Genomic DNA, 15,506 nt, shown 5'->3' with positions numbered 1-15,506 from the left:
AATAAGTTTTATTTAAGTCAAAATAAATTCAAGTACAGGCATTTCATAAAGGCAAAAAGCGCCCATCACCACCCCCCCAGCAAAAACAGGATGATTTTCAAAATAAGAGTTTGCTTTTTACCTTAATGTAACTGCCACCTGTTTTGAAGATACACAAATAAAAATACTGCTAAAAATTACTTCCAACACTATACTCTCAACTGCACAAACTGACTCTTGATTATATATTTACAAAAAACATTTTATTTGCAGCACTGATGTCAAATGGTATACTGTCAATTATGCAATAGTCAAAGTGGGTTTGTGTAAAGGGTGGATGGGTGGTGGGCATTAAAGCAAAGCAAGAAAAAAAGAAAAAAAAATTGATCCAGAAAGTGACAAACTTCTGCCAGACGGCTGAGATAATGGATAATTTGCATAAAACTGAAAGTGTGTTTATTGATTTATTGTGAATTTTCATTGAGTGAGACTGCATAGGAAGCTAGAAGGCACCACAGAGAGGAACCTCTGCTAATGAGTTAAATATTTAACCAACATGCTTTTATAATACATATTTCTTCAAATTTAAAAAAAAAAAAAAAAAAAAAAAAAAAAAAATCTACAAAGCCTAGCTGCGTTTTTTTTTTTTTTTTTTTTTTTTTGTGGCTCAAAAACTTTCATCTAAAACGGAATAAATTCCAGATCACCACTGTGATATAAAATATTCCCTTGTCAACCTGATCCTGGCAGACAAAGATGAAATGAAAATAAGCTTTGGCCTGAATACCAACAGACCGTCTCACCACCATGAGCTCTCACTTTAAGAAAATACAGTATATTTAAACCACACACCAGACAAAATCTTCAGACAGACAACTTTTGCAGTGTAGGTTTGTACAACACGCAGGGTAGGGGTAAGCGACTTTTGTTTCCATCACAACCTCTCAGCGCTGTCGGTCCCAGCGCCAGATCGAAGCATCGTCACACACGGCTATCAAAATGCTGCTGTCGCGGCTGAAGCTGGTTTGTCGGATGGCGGAAGTGCATTTGGGGAGAGTCAGTGTGGTGCACCTGGAGAGCAGAAAGAGGAATTTTATCCTGCGATGTTGAATGGCATAATCCCCGATTCCCAAAAACTAGTACAGAAACAGCGAACTTAGAAGGAAACACTGATTAATGATTAGTCCTATTCCATTAACTCAGGGCTATGACTTGATTCTTTTCATAACTGATTAGTCTGTTGACCTGTTAACTGATATCTCTAAAACTGACATGACTTCAAGGGTTGGGTGTGATTTGAGAAGCTGATACCAACACATATTTCATTGACAAATAACAGTTGTATTATGTGACAAAGAAAAGGAGTGGAGGTCACACACACACTCAAACTTCAAAGCGCCAAGATGTTTCAAATTTCAACAACCAACAGCTGATGTCTTTACACTTAAGGCTGGTTGTGAGTTGCAATCAGCGAATTATAATACTGACAGGTCGTTTTTGGACCCTGCGCCATCAAACACATTCGTTCATTGTGTCATTCCCATCTGGACCCACAGTTTTATTCAGCAGCGTTGATGACAAGACCTCATTCTGGTGTGAAACTTGTATTAAATTAGATTCATAGCTTACATTTTCAGCCACCAAGCGTAACTGGAGCCATATGCTGGCTGTGATCACTTATCCAGGGCTGTGTACTCACTTGGCTTTGTGTGGGTCTTCCACTTCAAGGTCCCAGACATAAAGCTTTCCCACCTGGTTTCCCAAAGCCAGCATCTGAAACCAGCATCACGACAGACAGCTCAATCGGCGAGAGACGGTAACTCTGGTGATTTTATTACCAAAACTGTACATTCTTCATCTGTCAAAGCCTTTACAATTCAAACTTTGACATGTAAAGTGACTATATAAGCAGCTGCAAACGAAAAACAAACTACTTCACCTTTTGCCAAAAGTCCATGGAGAAGCGCATGTACCAAATGTCACACTGGCTGTAATCGAAGCGCCCCAGAATCGTCACATTTGACTCGTTTGGTTTGATGTGGTCGATGTCGTCCTCCATCTTTCCTGGTTTCCAGCACACAATGGCATTTTCACAAGACTGAAATGACATGGGGAAACAAAATTAAATATGTTCAAAATAAACTATCCCAGCTTTCACATCTTCTACAAAGGCCTCTAGAGTGGGTTGTTGTTAACAAGGTGCAATACAAACCAATTGGTCTTGTCTGGATATTCAATAAATGTGCAAGTATTTCTAAAAACAAAAAAAATTTATTGAAATGTATCTTAATTATAAAACACAATTAGGTTTTCAAAACGTCTAACGGTCTGAAAACTTATTTACCTTAGAAAGAACGAGATCTCCCAGCCACCGCACGCAGTCCACATAGTTTCTATGGATGTCTCGTGTTGAGAAGTCAGGGAAGTGAATTTTCTGTGACACAAAGGGCCTAAAGAACAAAGAATCATGACATCAGTCTGCCTATGTTTAATATCGTTTCAAATTAAAGTTTTTTGATAGCATGACAAGTCTACATCGATAAAACTTGACATTTTCTACCTGTTAGTCTTTGAGGGGTTGTACTCATAAGATCCACGAATGGCTTTTTGCATTCTCTCTGAATTGATTCTCCAAAGTTTCAGGGAGTGGTCCATCCCACATGACATAATCTTTTCACCTAGGAGATCAAAATCCTGCAGAGGGACACAAATAAGCTACATAAAGACTTTTTAAAGTACACGTTGAAGGGACTGCATCATCAGACTTGATGTGATTTGTATGTTAACTTTTGTTTGTTGTTGTACGATAACTCCTCTCTTAGCCCCTTAACAGTACCTAAAGAACTCTTTGGGTCGGACCATCAGTGTATGCGGTGCCGATGCATGGTGTATTTTCAGGATACTCACGGCACTCAGGACTTCGTCTCGATGACCTTCCACACCGCCAAATATTGCTACTAACGTGTCTGTCTGTATGTTCCATAAACGAAGGGCGTGATCTGAGGGAACAGGCACAAAACAAACATTCAAAATATAATATATCACTGGCAGGAATCAAGAGTTAATTTAACTATTATTATTATTTTCCACCATTAAACTTAAGATGTGTTGATCTATGATCTAATTTTTCATTTGCGGCACCAAAAAGCAGCTAAATTCAATGAATGACGCCACAGTTACATTGGTCAAATTTCAACCAAACAAGCTGTGGCATGTTCTGGACACATACATGCTTTAAATAGGTGTTTTCAGACTGAAGGAACGTTTTCTTATTTCTTAGAACCTTTAAGGAATTTCCCCTATTTTGCGTTTCTGCACTGTAGGAAGTGAGAACTATAACAGTTCCTTGCACACTTTTATGAGGGACTTTTTTTTTTTTTTTAGCTCTACTTAAGAGTAGGTAGCCTACACACACACACACACACACACAAATGGACCAATGCCAAAGTCTTGACTGCCTATGCAACAGACAAAACTCAGAGATCTTCATGGATCTTCAATGTTCCTACTGGTGACATCAATGCAAACAGGAAAAACGGCCATTAAGGTCTGTAGTTCCCAGGTCCGCTTTTCAGTGGGGTGGTTCACAGGATTAAGTTTGGTCTGAAAAGTGCCTAATGTGTTTAACAGCTTTATGTTAAATGATGTTGATGTTGCTGAGAAAACATTACATGTGCCCAGTCAACACTCACCTGATTAAATAAGATTGTTTTCTGCCATTTATATGGCCCTTATCAAATTAGCAGCTAGTGCCTTCTGCTTCTACTTTAGATTGAGGAACCACAAGACGATAAAATAGTAATAAAAACACTAACTATACTTTATATCTTTCAGCATTGTTATGCTCTGGGTACACCTACTGTAACCCACTTCCTTTGATTGTTTTTACGGATGTGTTTGTGCCACTAAAGGCAGAAACAAATTACTGGAATAGCATCAAAGTGATTTTATGGCATAACATATATCGGCTTTTCCTGCATCACTGCTGTTGTATGCACCTTAAAAAGGAATATGTTGACACCCAGTTCTTCATAGAGGCTTTTCTATGTGCTTATGATTAATTAAACATTTGTACCTTTGCTGACAGACAGGAGGAGATTTGGATCTCTGGGATGAAACTTCAGCTCATTGATGGCATTTCCATGACCGACATAATGCTGGGTTTGAAAAAAAATTGTTATAATTTGAGATCATTTTAATTGACATGTTTTTTGTAATGAAAATTAACTTGAGAATAGTGTCAAGCTAAAATTATGTAGAGGGAATGTTTTTGGTGGATGGTCTATAACTACTAAAATGTATTTCTAGTAGTTATAGACATTGTTGGCAGTTACACTTAGAAGATTTAGCTATGACAACAATGCATGCGACAATACAGATGAAATGTACCTTGATGCACTGCATTGTGATGTGGTTGATAACCCTAATGATACCCCGGGACCCGGCTACAGCCAGCAGAGGATGACTTGTGTTGGTGTCGTAAGTCCAGGCACAAGTATAGAAGTTCTCATCTGCCTTATGACATATTTAGTCAAGGAAATCAAAGTAAAAAGCATCCCAGTGATTGTTAAAGCTAGCTGGTATTTATACTCTGGTCTATAATCCACATATGGACTCAGATCTACATTCAGAAAGACTTTCATTTTAAAAGGACAATTCAAGAGCTTAACAAAAGAGCAATGCCACCAACACTATGTTTCATGTTTCCTTTTAACTCTGTTTAAATGAGCGAATGTTACAAGTATGCTTATCATAATCCAAACATTGTTTTGGTTTCACTCAGGTGACAAGGAATGAATTATGTCTGTTAGTCTTCTGTCATCTAGGTTATATGATAGCTGCTGAAAACAGGAACAATAGGACCTGTGAGATGGAAACTGTGACAAATAAGGAAGGAGCCAAATGAAAGGATACGTCTGCATCCACATAAGACTGCAACAGTCTAATTTCTCCCTGAGAGTGACATTCATACAGAGTAACCTAGTGAAGACAAGCCACAACTGGTTAAGAACAGAAAAACACACCACAAACAAAACACTGCCAAGAACACAAGCACTTGCATAATGTTCTGATGTGAATATGTAAGTTAACACAAATTAAAGGTTATAAAACCGCTTCTTAAACACTGTTGCGCAAATGCTTTAATATGGCAACAGTCAATATCAGAAATGTATATCTAAAATAAATCCATCATCATCATCATCATCCTCACTTACTCTGTTGCTCCCAACTGTGGCAAACACCAGTGGGTCTCCCTCCTTGCTATGCCAGTTAAACTGAACTCCAAAAAGAGGCTGGCCATGGTCCTCCTGTAAAACCATTACGTGATTATCGATAACATCCAGACAGTGAAGTAAACCAAGTTAAGAATGTTGAGTAATCACACAGCACTCCAAGAAAGTGCAAAGGTTAAGATGGATTTTGCAATGAACCAGAATGTATAACCCAGATAATTACAGCATAGAGAACAACAACTTGCTATGCTGAGGAGTGGGGACACAACAATTTGGATGGGACAAAAAACTTAAAGGCTAGAAAATAAGTTTTAGTAGAAATATAAAAGCGAGGCTAGACACACAGTGCAGGGTGGTAGATGTACCTACCCTCAGGCTGTTGACACACTTAAAAGAATATCTGCACTTCCTAGACTTCCACTTTCCCTTGCCCCAGCTCTTTCTGCCCGGGGCGTTGGCAGTGTTAGTGGGTGTGTCTGGCCGCTCCGCATTGGTCCCACTCTCAACACTTACAGCATCGTCCTACAAAGGCACAAAAATACAGGTGATGTATGTTTATCTGTATGAATGCAGAAATGAGTCTGGTTACAATTTTAAAATGAAAAGTCCAAGTAACTTTATTTCCCTGAGACTTAAAATGAATCATTACAATGACAATAATTTTCACTGCCATCTGTCTGGTGTTTAAAGCCTTGTAGACATGTTATTAACGTGCACACAGATCATATTAGTTCACATAGTAATGTGCATCCAGTTATATCTACCTATGCACTTCTATAACACTAAAATGTAGATGGCTCTGCTCTTGCATCTTGGTGCTGTATTTAGCACCAACATCTTCCCCAAAAAGTCCATGGGCACCAACCTTGAAGAGTTTAACTCTGGCACAGCAGGTTTAACATGAAACACTTACTTTTGTGGTCTGTATCCGCTGAAAACTGTTAAATAATAACAGCTACAATCCAAGATGCTTCTCACACTTCTGCCTTTCATATTGGTTATAACGTGTCTTAGTGAAAGCAGTGTTTTAACATAACATCATTCCTTTATCCAGGGAAAGGATGAAATTAACTCTTCATATTTTAGTTATTGTCAACCCTTTCTCAGATTAATTTATGCTAACCGTTTGTGCTAACTTCAGTTTACACGTGAATTATCGTTGTCTGAGCCCAAAGGACGCGACATTTGTGAGTGTACATAAATACAAAGACAATGAGTGCAAACCTCTCTCTGTGTAGTATATTTTGTAGATAGTAAACAGGTTGATAACTGCTTTCATTCGGAATTTGACCAGATGAGTGAATTTAGCCGGTATAGCTGGACAAAGCTGCTAGCTAGCTCATTTAGCTATTAGGCTATCTTAGCTCGATGCTACCTCGCTCAAAGCTAATTATGAGCTACTTGTCGCCAAAGAAACAACACGGTTTAACTGCTTACATTCTCATCTCCTGATAAATCGGGGTTACTGTTCTCGTCACTGCTTAATTTTTGCTTTTTCGCCGGTATTTCTTTTCCCGCTTGAGAAGGGGACTCGGACATGCTCTTATTTTCCCTCATTTTGGTTCAAACTCCGCCTCTTCCGCTCTGCCGCCGCAAGTAATGCTGGGTGTGGTAGTTTAATTCGATCTAATTTTGTAGTTCAGGCAGTTCATAAGAATTCCTTCCATTCCTGATGGAAAATGACCAAATATTTACAGGTTAGATTTTCTTTTCTCCGTTTCATTTCTCCATTCACTCATATTTGCACCAGTTATATATTGTATATATAAAAATATTCATTTATATACTACAGGTAATTGTAGCTCTGCTGCTTTTGTTAATTTTTTGGATGCCAGAGAGACGTGGAGTCCAGATGGTTAAAGGCCCATTTTTGCGGTTAAGCTCACCTTTTTTCACTTAAATTTTTTAAATTGTATATACCAGCAGGCTAACATCCAACATCTAACTTTATTACTGTCGTTAGAGGCTCTTGACACCAGTATTTCCAGTCATCAAACATCTGCTCAGGTTCTATGCGCTGAAGCAAACAACAGGTATCGATTAAACTCTTGAGGTCTACTCAGTTAACAAGTGGGGTAACCTGTGAACACGGCCTTTAATTAAACAAATGCAGTTGAAAGAAACACATGCACATTTACATACAAAATTTAATTTAAAAAACAGTTTACAATCCTAATGTTTTCCAAAGCAAATAACAATCTGCTTGCTTTTACAGTCCAACATTATCATTTTCTTTCTGGTGATATCCAACAGGCTTCAGAACATGGCCTACAACAACATCTCTGCATCCTCTAAAGAGGCTTCGCTCATTTCATCAGACAGGTCTTCTTCGTCCTCTTCGTCCTCCTCTCCCTCCTTGTCCTCTTCAGCTGCTCTCTTTATGCCCCTCTGCTTTGACAGGGCCACCGTGTATCGAATGTTATACATGTTAAAGTCACACCTGTAAAGAGAAAACACACATCCGTAACATGAAGACATTTAGGTAACAGAGACGAGGAAATATAAGTTTTAAAAAGCTGCACTTTGGGTCAAGGAAAGTAGGGAAATGCTGTTTAGTCCATTATTATCTTATGTTATGTGTTGCTTGGTTCAGTGGCAATTAATTTTGAGACTTACAGCTTGGACAGATTATCAAAGTGTCTCTGGATGCTCTTCTGCAGAGCCTGCAGGGTGGGTAGTATGGCTCCGGACCTGCACACCACAAGAAATAATTACAGTGACTCAGAAACAATATTAACACAGACAAACTACTCACTTACTTCCAATAAACACCAAAGTAAATGTCTAGGTTGTCCTCACTCCTCAAATCTTGTAGCACATTATCATTTCAAACTGATAAAAACTGTGCTAAAGGGGCTGGGGTCAGACCTGTTTTTAAGCTTCTGTCCATGCAACATGAGCAGGTTCTGGGCCCAAGTCATGTAGAACTGCAGGTGACTTGACTTTTCCAAACATGTCGCCACAAACCCAAGCAGCTTTTCGACATAAATGTCAGGAAGAGAGCCACAAACCACTGGAACTACAACAGAAACACACAAAACCCATATCAATCAATATACCCTGCTTCAGTGCTATGAAATTCAAACACTGAAAAAATCCCAGTAGTGTCTCAAGAACAAACAACCACTAACAGCCTGATTTTATATTAGTAACTATAACATCTACCTTAAAACTGTCATTTAGGTAGATGTTATCCACTTCTAAACTACTACTACCGGACTGAAGAGTGAATCAGGACGTTCACTCACTCTGCTCATGTGGCACCGTTTCCAGCACTTCCTGTTTGAGGGCTTTTTCATTGAGTCTAAACGCCAGGACGATGGCTGATGCCCATTCCTGCAGACGCAGCTGCTTGCGTATACTCCCTGGTGTCACATCCAAGTCCAGGTCGTAGGGGTCAAAGACCAGAGAACCATCGAGGGAATAGACCAGCAGGCCCTCGGTGGTGGTGGCCGCCCAGCTACGACCTAAGAGACGGAGGACACCCGGACAATTTTACTTCATGCATTTAACACTCAAGTTTTCTTCAGCAGTCAACCACAGGTGAACCGTAAGCTGAAAACATACCAGTAGGAGAAAACCGCAGTGAGCTAACTCTGATCTCTGGCTTGAAGTGTCGAGAACTCAAGTCACCTTTAACAGAGTCAGAGAGAGAGAATTGCACTGAGGGCAAAAACAACACAGGATGATGGAACAGGAATAAATGACAAAACGTGACTATGACCATTTTGTTGAAAATAATAAAGATAAAATAAAATAAAGGTGATTACATTTCCAAAGTTGATTTCTAACAAATAAAGCACCTCAGTATGGTTAGAAAAGGTAGATCCACCAAAACCTTGATGTTCATGTTTAGGTTTAAAAGCAAATGAGCGTCTCCTTTTATTTGGTCTCACTGCAAATTCAGTGTAATTTTACTTCAGAAAGATGCACTATAAACTTTACTACAGCTGATCTGAGTGTTGAAGGGAGCATCATACCTCTCCTGACCCCAGGGAGGCTGATGTTGACCCCGTCTCCATCCCCAGCTCCTTCATCCACCAGAGCCAGGCTGCCGAACTCTGTCATCTTTCGTCGGTCCAGGAACTCCTGACAGTAAAACAGGACCACAGCATGATTGAGACATGCAGCATGGTTCCATGTGAGTGCTGTGCATCATCTTAAGACAAACGGTGGTCAAATTTGATATATTTTATATCACAGACTCTGTATGTAAATAATCAGATAAGATGAGACTGAGTCACGTCTGAGGACGTACCTCCATGGCATCAAACGACAGGTTACAGGAGATTTCAAACTTCTTCATAAGCATTTGCTCCTTCACGTTGTAGATGCAGACAAACTTGGACTGACCTCCGGCCAAAATCGACTCCCCGTCCGCAGAGTAACACAACGACGTGAACGACCTTGATGTCAAATAAGAAACAAAAAGTCCAACCTGAATCAATGTGCTGTCACAAGTCCTGTAAAAAGTCATCAATTACATTTTTCGGGTATGACCAGAACCAAATAAAACAAATTGAGGACATGTTCACATCCCCACCCCTCCTCTCTTTCACTCACTTGCCCTTGGCGGACTGCTTGGCTGTGATTTTATCCGTCTCTTTGCGGCCCATCTCCAGGTCGTGGCGGCCAGCCACAGAGCCGGTTTGTGTCGCCGTATTTGGGTTCCAGAAAGAGATCTCACCGTTGAGGGTGCCCACAGCCAGCTCCTGACCATCAGGGCGGTAAGTCACATACAATCCTAAGAACAAAGAAGCACAATGAATGTGGCTGGAGAGACACAAACTAATGGTCATATATGTAGCTTTCAAAGCCCTCAATCTCTCTCTTTAGTTAAAAATGGAGATTTATGGGGAAAAAACTGGAGATCTGCTGATATCATATAATTTTCTACATTCTTTAAAACTGTAGATATGCACAGGAAAGATGACAAACTCTAAATTACATGTCATTTTCAACACAGTTGGAAACACGGTGGTTTAAACAACTAGAATTTAAAGCCACTAAGAGTGAAAGATCAAAACAGATTATACTGATGATGCTGCCAAGAAGCAATGGGAGTTGTAGTTCTGCCAAGTACTATTTACCATCAGAGGTGAGGGGAAGCGTTTCCTTGACCTGCCAGCTGTTCAACATGTCCCACAGCCGAACAGTGCGGTCCCACGAGGTGCTGGCCAGGATGGACTGGACTGGACTGAAACACAGGCAGCTGACTGGGCCCTCGTGGCCCCCAAGAACCTAGCCAGTGAAAAAGAAGGGGGAATTCGGGCGTTAGATCGTAATAAGCTACAAATGACAGATTAATGACTCTGCTTCTGCAGGTACATACCTCCAGCAGTCTGCCTGTCTGCATTGACCAGAGGAAGATCTCAAAGGAGTCCTGGGCTCCTGCGCTCACCAGCTCTCCGCTGACATCTACTGCAAGCGAGGAGAACTGTGCAGGCCGAGGTGAGGTGAACGTTCGGAAGTTTCGGTACCTATAAGCGCGCACACACACACACACACACACACACACACACACACACACACACACACACACACACACACACACACACACAATAAGACAACCAACAGTAGTTCATACTCAACCCAGTTCCCTCTCTGTCTGGCCTCTCTGTAAGTTTACCTGTGCAGGTCGAATGCTCTTAGTGTCCCGTCCAGAGAAGCGCTGACGACGACGAAGCCGCTGGAGGTGAAGGTGACATTGGTGATGCTGCTGGTGTGCTCTGTGAAGGTGACGAAGCAAAGGCCGCTGTTGGTGTTCCACACTTTGACCTGATGAAAACAAACCAGTATGACGTCAGATGTGAACCATCACAGCATCAGCAACAATTAGCTGCTTCTGTGTAGGGTTGGAATTCAAATTAGAAGCTTGCACAGTTGTATGATTCATAGAACTACATATCAATCTAACGATCTAAAAATGCAAAAATATTTGGATTCTTTTGTTTTTTGAGATTTATTTAAGAATGTGTGGAACACTCACTTTGCCATCATCACCTCCTGTTACAATGTACTGTCCATCTGGTGAGTAAGCCAAAGAGGCCATGTTGTTGAAATGTCCCTGCTGCTTGAAGACATACGACTCACTCTGCCACTCCCAAACCAGCAGCTGACCCATCCCTAAAACAGCAGTGAAACAAAAATGAAAAACTGAAGAAAACCTAAAGATATGGATCTGAAGATCCTAAAGGTGCACAGAACTGCAGTGAAAAAAATACAAAAAGTAAAATATGATGAATAAAAGGTGAAAACGAACTTCTCACCTGAGCACCCAAATCCAATCCAGTCTCCAGAGCTGTTTATAGCCACTGATGTGATTCGCTGGTCAGAAATACTGAATGGAGCAATGTTCAAAACACCAAATAAACGTGTCATTCAGATGTGAAAACAGGGATGGTCAAAATCACCCCCCAATGAGTATTTATTTCTTCTCTGTATGTTCTCATCTCTTCACAAATAAAAACAGTTCTCACCTTAGGGAGTGAATAAGGTTAAACTCAGGCAGTTCATGCAGATGGAAAATGCCAGAGGCAAAGCCTGTGACCAGGATGTGAGTCGACTTGTGGTAGGCAGCAGCAGTCAAGTTGTTGAAGTCCCCCTCCTTGTTGAAGAAATGTCTACAAGAGCAGGAGCAAAAGGAAACAAAGCTGAGCTGCAAATGAATTAGTTTCTTTAGCTGTTGTGTTTCATACTGTTATTACATTTGCAGAAAAAGAGGTACAGACAAAATCAGCCACAAAAAGAAAAGGAAGACGTGTCTTACTTGCTCCTCTGCTTGTATCGAACGTTTTTAGTCTTCTTCTCTTTGGGAGCTTCAGCTTTCCCTCTGATTACCTCTCCCTCCTGTCCTTCCATCCTCTCCTCCTCTTCCTCATCTTCCTCCTCCTCCTGTCTCAGGGATTTGGGTTTGTTCTGGCTCTTCTTCAGAACGAGTCCATCCAGCTCAGTGTCGCTCTCCCATACACACAGTGTCCCATCCTGGCTCACCGTGTACAGCTGCCAACACATGAAAAACACACTCATTACAAACATGTTTATATGTTCTTCTGAATCTCTTTTTTGATAATTTCCACATTTGTACATCCAACCTAAATCAATAAACTAGTGCAAAACAAAAATAAACTCACATCCAAGCTGTCCTTCTCAAAGAAACAGCCCACGATGACGTCCTTGTGTCCACCCAGAGAATAGTAGATCAGGTTGGCCCAGCGCTCAGCACCAAACACCCACGTTGACATATCTTTGCTGCCAACCACAAAACACCTGAGGAGAAAAGTCAAAACTATTTATTTTTTTTCTCAGCTTCAGGCTTCTTGTTCATTTTGAGGTCTAACAATCAGCTGAACTTTGTTGCTCACTTGGAGTCGTCTGTCCAGTCGATGCAGGTGGTTTCATCGTATGGGCCGTAGTAACTCTTGTCCAACACAAAGGCGTTAAACTCCCGCTGCTTCCCAGGAGCGTGGTACATCAGAGCGACATTCTCCTTAGTGACAACAAACTTCCTGAGGGAGAAAAACAAGCAAAGCCCAGCTGCACCTTTTGTTCAGGTTTATCTTCCTGACCCAGAAAACATCATTTACATTTGTGGAATTACATTTTTGGTGACTTCTTTACACAGCATACATAAAACAGATGCCAAGTGTAAAAGAAGCACTTTCTATTAAGTTCTCTCACTTTAGGGTCACAACACTAAGCAGAATTTTAAAAAGCCATATTTATCACATTGTGAGTTAAGTAAGTGAATAAATGATGCTGTGATGCTGCTATTATCTCAGCACAGATCCCATATCTCACACCAACATGAAGTGACAACGGTGTTAAAAAGAAGAAATTAAAAATCTAGCAAAGTCCAGAGTTCTGTTGAGCACAATCAAACACAAAATTATAGTTCTTTTACAAAAACCCAGAATCCAGACACCGTGAACTGCTGTAACTACTGGTGCTGATGTTTCATTGAGGGCTCCAGAGCCGAGCTACTTACCTGCCATCAGGTGAGAAACAGATGCTGTTCACAGGTTTGTGAAAGTGGAAGTGATGAAGGACGGCTCGGGTGATGAGACTGACCAACAGTGCTGCACCATCTGTATGACACACAGCCACTCATTTGGATTTGCTTTGCAACAAGACACTAGTTCTTATCAAACGTCACAGTTTGATTCAGTCAAATTTACCTTCATCCACCACAATTGCCAAGTTCCCATCAGGAGACAGACCAACACATCTTATGTTCTTTGTAGTGGAGACAGGCAAAGTCTCAGATGTGTTGCTGCAAGACGAAGGAGAAATTCTTAGTGCTGATTTACAAAGATTAGCATTTAAAAAACACAGTCTTTACTACAAAGTCTTAATGCACTACATTTCAAAAAGGCTAACAGCTGGGATTTTAATACTTAAAATTCAGCATAAAAACATAATAAATGAAGTAGAGGTATATATAACAGGTATTCATGTTACAAGAAAAAGTATATGAAAAGATCAGTGGCCCACAGTCATTGAAATTATTAATAAATAAAATTTCAAATATATGACTTTATTAGTTTTTAAGAATTTTTATATTTAATAATTGATATTTTTCTCAATAGCTTCCAGGTCATGTGACCTAATGACTCAAAGTTGTGCATAATTTATAGGCCTGGTCTGGCCACACAAGACACACCTCTTTCAATTCAAATATATCACTTCATTAATTATTTAATGAATTTTTATATTTAATAGTTGACATTTTTGCTCAATAACTTCCAGGTCATGTGACCTGGTAACTGAAAGTTATGCATAATTTATAAGCCCGGTCTGGTACAAAAGACACACCTCTTATAATACAATTTTTCTCATAACATGAACACGTGAATGGAGAAAATGTTTTTTTGTTGTTTTTTTTTTTTTTTTAAATCAGCTTTGCCAATTTTTGTTCTTCTCTGTTAATTATCTCAAGCTTTTCTTATCGTGACTTACTTCTTCAAGTCGAAGATAGAGATTCTGTTTCCAACGGGACTGATCACAGCGTTGCCGTCTTTGGAAAAATTCAAATTCCCCTGACGATAGACTGCCCCGAGCAGATTGGAAAACTGCAAAATAAAAACAATGGTTGTCTCACACTTGAGTCCTTATTCCATCTGAGGACAAAGTGCCTTCAAAAAGATATGAATTCAACACATAACCAAATTCTGTTATGACAGATATGGGCCGATTTAAAGTATTTGTGCTAACACTCTTAACAGCCGTAACTTAACAGTCTTAAATGTAACGTGTGGTTTATACTTTTGTCGATAATAAGAGCTGAATACATTTTGAATGGAGTTTGGTCTGACGTTGTGTTACCAAGCAAACACGACCAAGTTAGCTAACAGTAGCATACTTACCCTATAGGCAAACTTCATGTTTCTGAATATTCCTTAAACGAAGCGCATTCATCTACTTTCTAATTCTTTAAAAACCCGGTTACAGCGATAATACAGAGCTAACGTACGTGCTTCTTCTTCAACACACGTGTTTGCATTTTGTTGACACTTGACACATCCGGTTTGAGCTGCGTTAAAGAGACAACACTGCGCCCCCTGTCGACACGGAGGGTAAAAGAAAAGCATCTCGATTTTAAATGCATCCAGCCCAATAAGAAAAAAACAACAACATCGAAAACAGGTCCAAATGATCTATATTTGTTTTTTAGGTCCTCCTCTAATTTCTCGTTAAAGATCTGTATTGTTTTCATAAGATCACTGTATGTCTGGTGTATTTACCAGTAAGAAAAAGAGTGTTTATGTTTCTCCCATTTCAGAACCAGTTAATTTTATGCTCCTTTAATTGGCTCAGCCACACTGTTTTGTATTCACTTGAGATGCTGTAAGCATAGAGTGCCCATAATCACAGTATTATTATCACCACACTCTGACCAGCTGAGCTAACACACCTGACTGCTGAGCTCCTTCTAACATAATTTCTTCCTGGAAAGAATCGGTCAAACAAATAAACAAGAAAATATTTTACATATGTTTTTGATGGTATATATGAGGAGACACTTCAGAGGTCAGATGTGAACTCAAACCCCAAAGGGACCTGGCCTCATAAGCTTCTGAGCTGAAATCTGATGTTTAGTCCTCTAGGCCACATATGGTCTTGACTGGAATGATGGTTCAGCTGCAGTGTTTTTGTAATCATGTACTCACATAAAATGTTGGACGTCATTACCAAATAAAAGCTAATGGCTAATATTGGATTTGAATCCATGACATGACTATTGCTGGACCTGTGTTTTAACCAGCTGAGCTAACAAGCATAAGTTGAGTGAGT

At 40.0% G+C, this 15,506-nt stretch overlaps 2 protein-coding genes across 2 annotated transcripts; both read right to left on the bottom strand.

Annotated features, from left to right (window-relative positions):
• Positions 1-575: 575 nt before the first annotated feature.
• eed (embryonic ectoderm development) lies at positions 576-6,788 on the bottom strand. The gene is made up of 12 exons (XM_026302057.1): positions 6,651-6,788; positions 5,583-5,735; positions 5,196-5,288; positions 4,894-4,959; positions 4,369-4,494; positions 4,055-4,136; positions 2,887-2,978; positions 2,540-2,673; positions 2,324-2,429; positions 1,919-2,077; positions 1,679-1,752; positions 576-1,050 (listed from the first exon to the last, which is right to left on the bottom strand). Exons 1-12 carry the CDS (start codon positions 6,768-6,770, stop codon positions 924-926), a joined length of 1,332 nt encoding a protein of 443 aa, XP_026157842.1. The 5' UTR covers positions 6,771-6,788; the 3' UTR covers positions 576-923.
• Positions 6,789-7,276: 488 nt separating this feature from the next.
• pwp2h (PWP2 small subunit processome component) lies at positions 7,277-14,725 on the bottom strand. Its single transcript, XM_026302049.1, has 21 exons — positions 14,579-14,725; positions 14,172-14,284; positions 13,391-13,485; positions 13,201-13,300; positions 12,578-12,721; positions 12,347-12,482; positions 11,983-12,215; positions 11,693-11,836; positions 11,483-11,553; positions 11,203-11,339; positions 10,843-10,991; positions 10,546-10,693; positions 10,304-10,454; positions 9,777-9,957; positions 9,472-9,619; positions 9,194-9,302; positions 8,781-8,846; positions 8,462-8,680; positions 8,082-8,232; positions 7,830-7,904; positions 7,277-7,653 (listed from the first exon to the last, which is right to left on the bottom strand). Exons 1-21 carry the CDS (start codon positions 14,594-14,596, stop codon positions 7,482-7,484), a joined length of 2,760 nt encoding a protein of 919 aa, XP_026157834.1. The 5' UTR covers positions 14,597-14,725; the 3' UTR covers positions 7,277-7,481.
• Positions 14,726-15,506: the final 781 nt, after the last annotated feature.

The sequence above is a fragment of the Mastacembelus armatus genome, chromosome 2, assembly GCF_900324485.2.
Source record: "Mastacembelus armatus chromosome 2, fMasArm1.2, whole genome shotgun sequence".
Lineage (NCBI taxonomy): Eukaryota > Metazoa > Chordata > Actinopteri > Synbranchiformes > Mastacembelidae > Mastacembelus > Mastacembelus armatus.
Note: the sequence above shows the minus strand (reverse complement) of the source record. Positions and strands in the feature narration are given on the sequence as shown.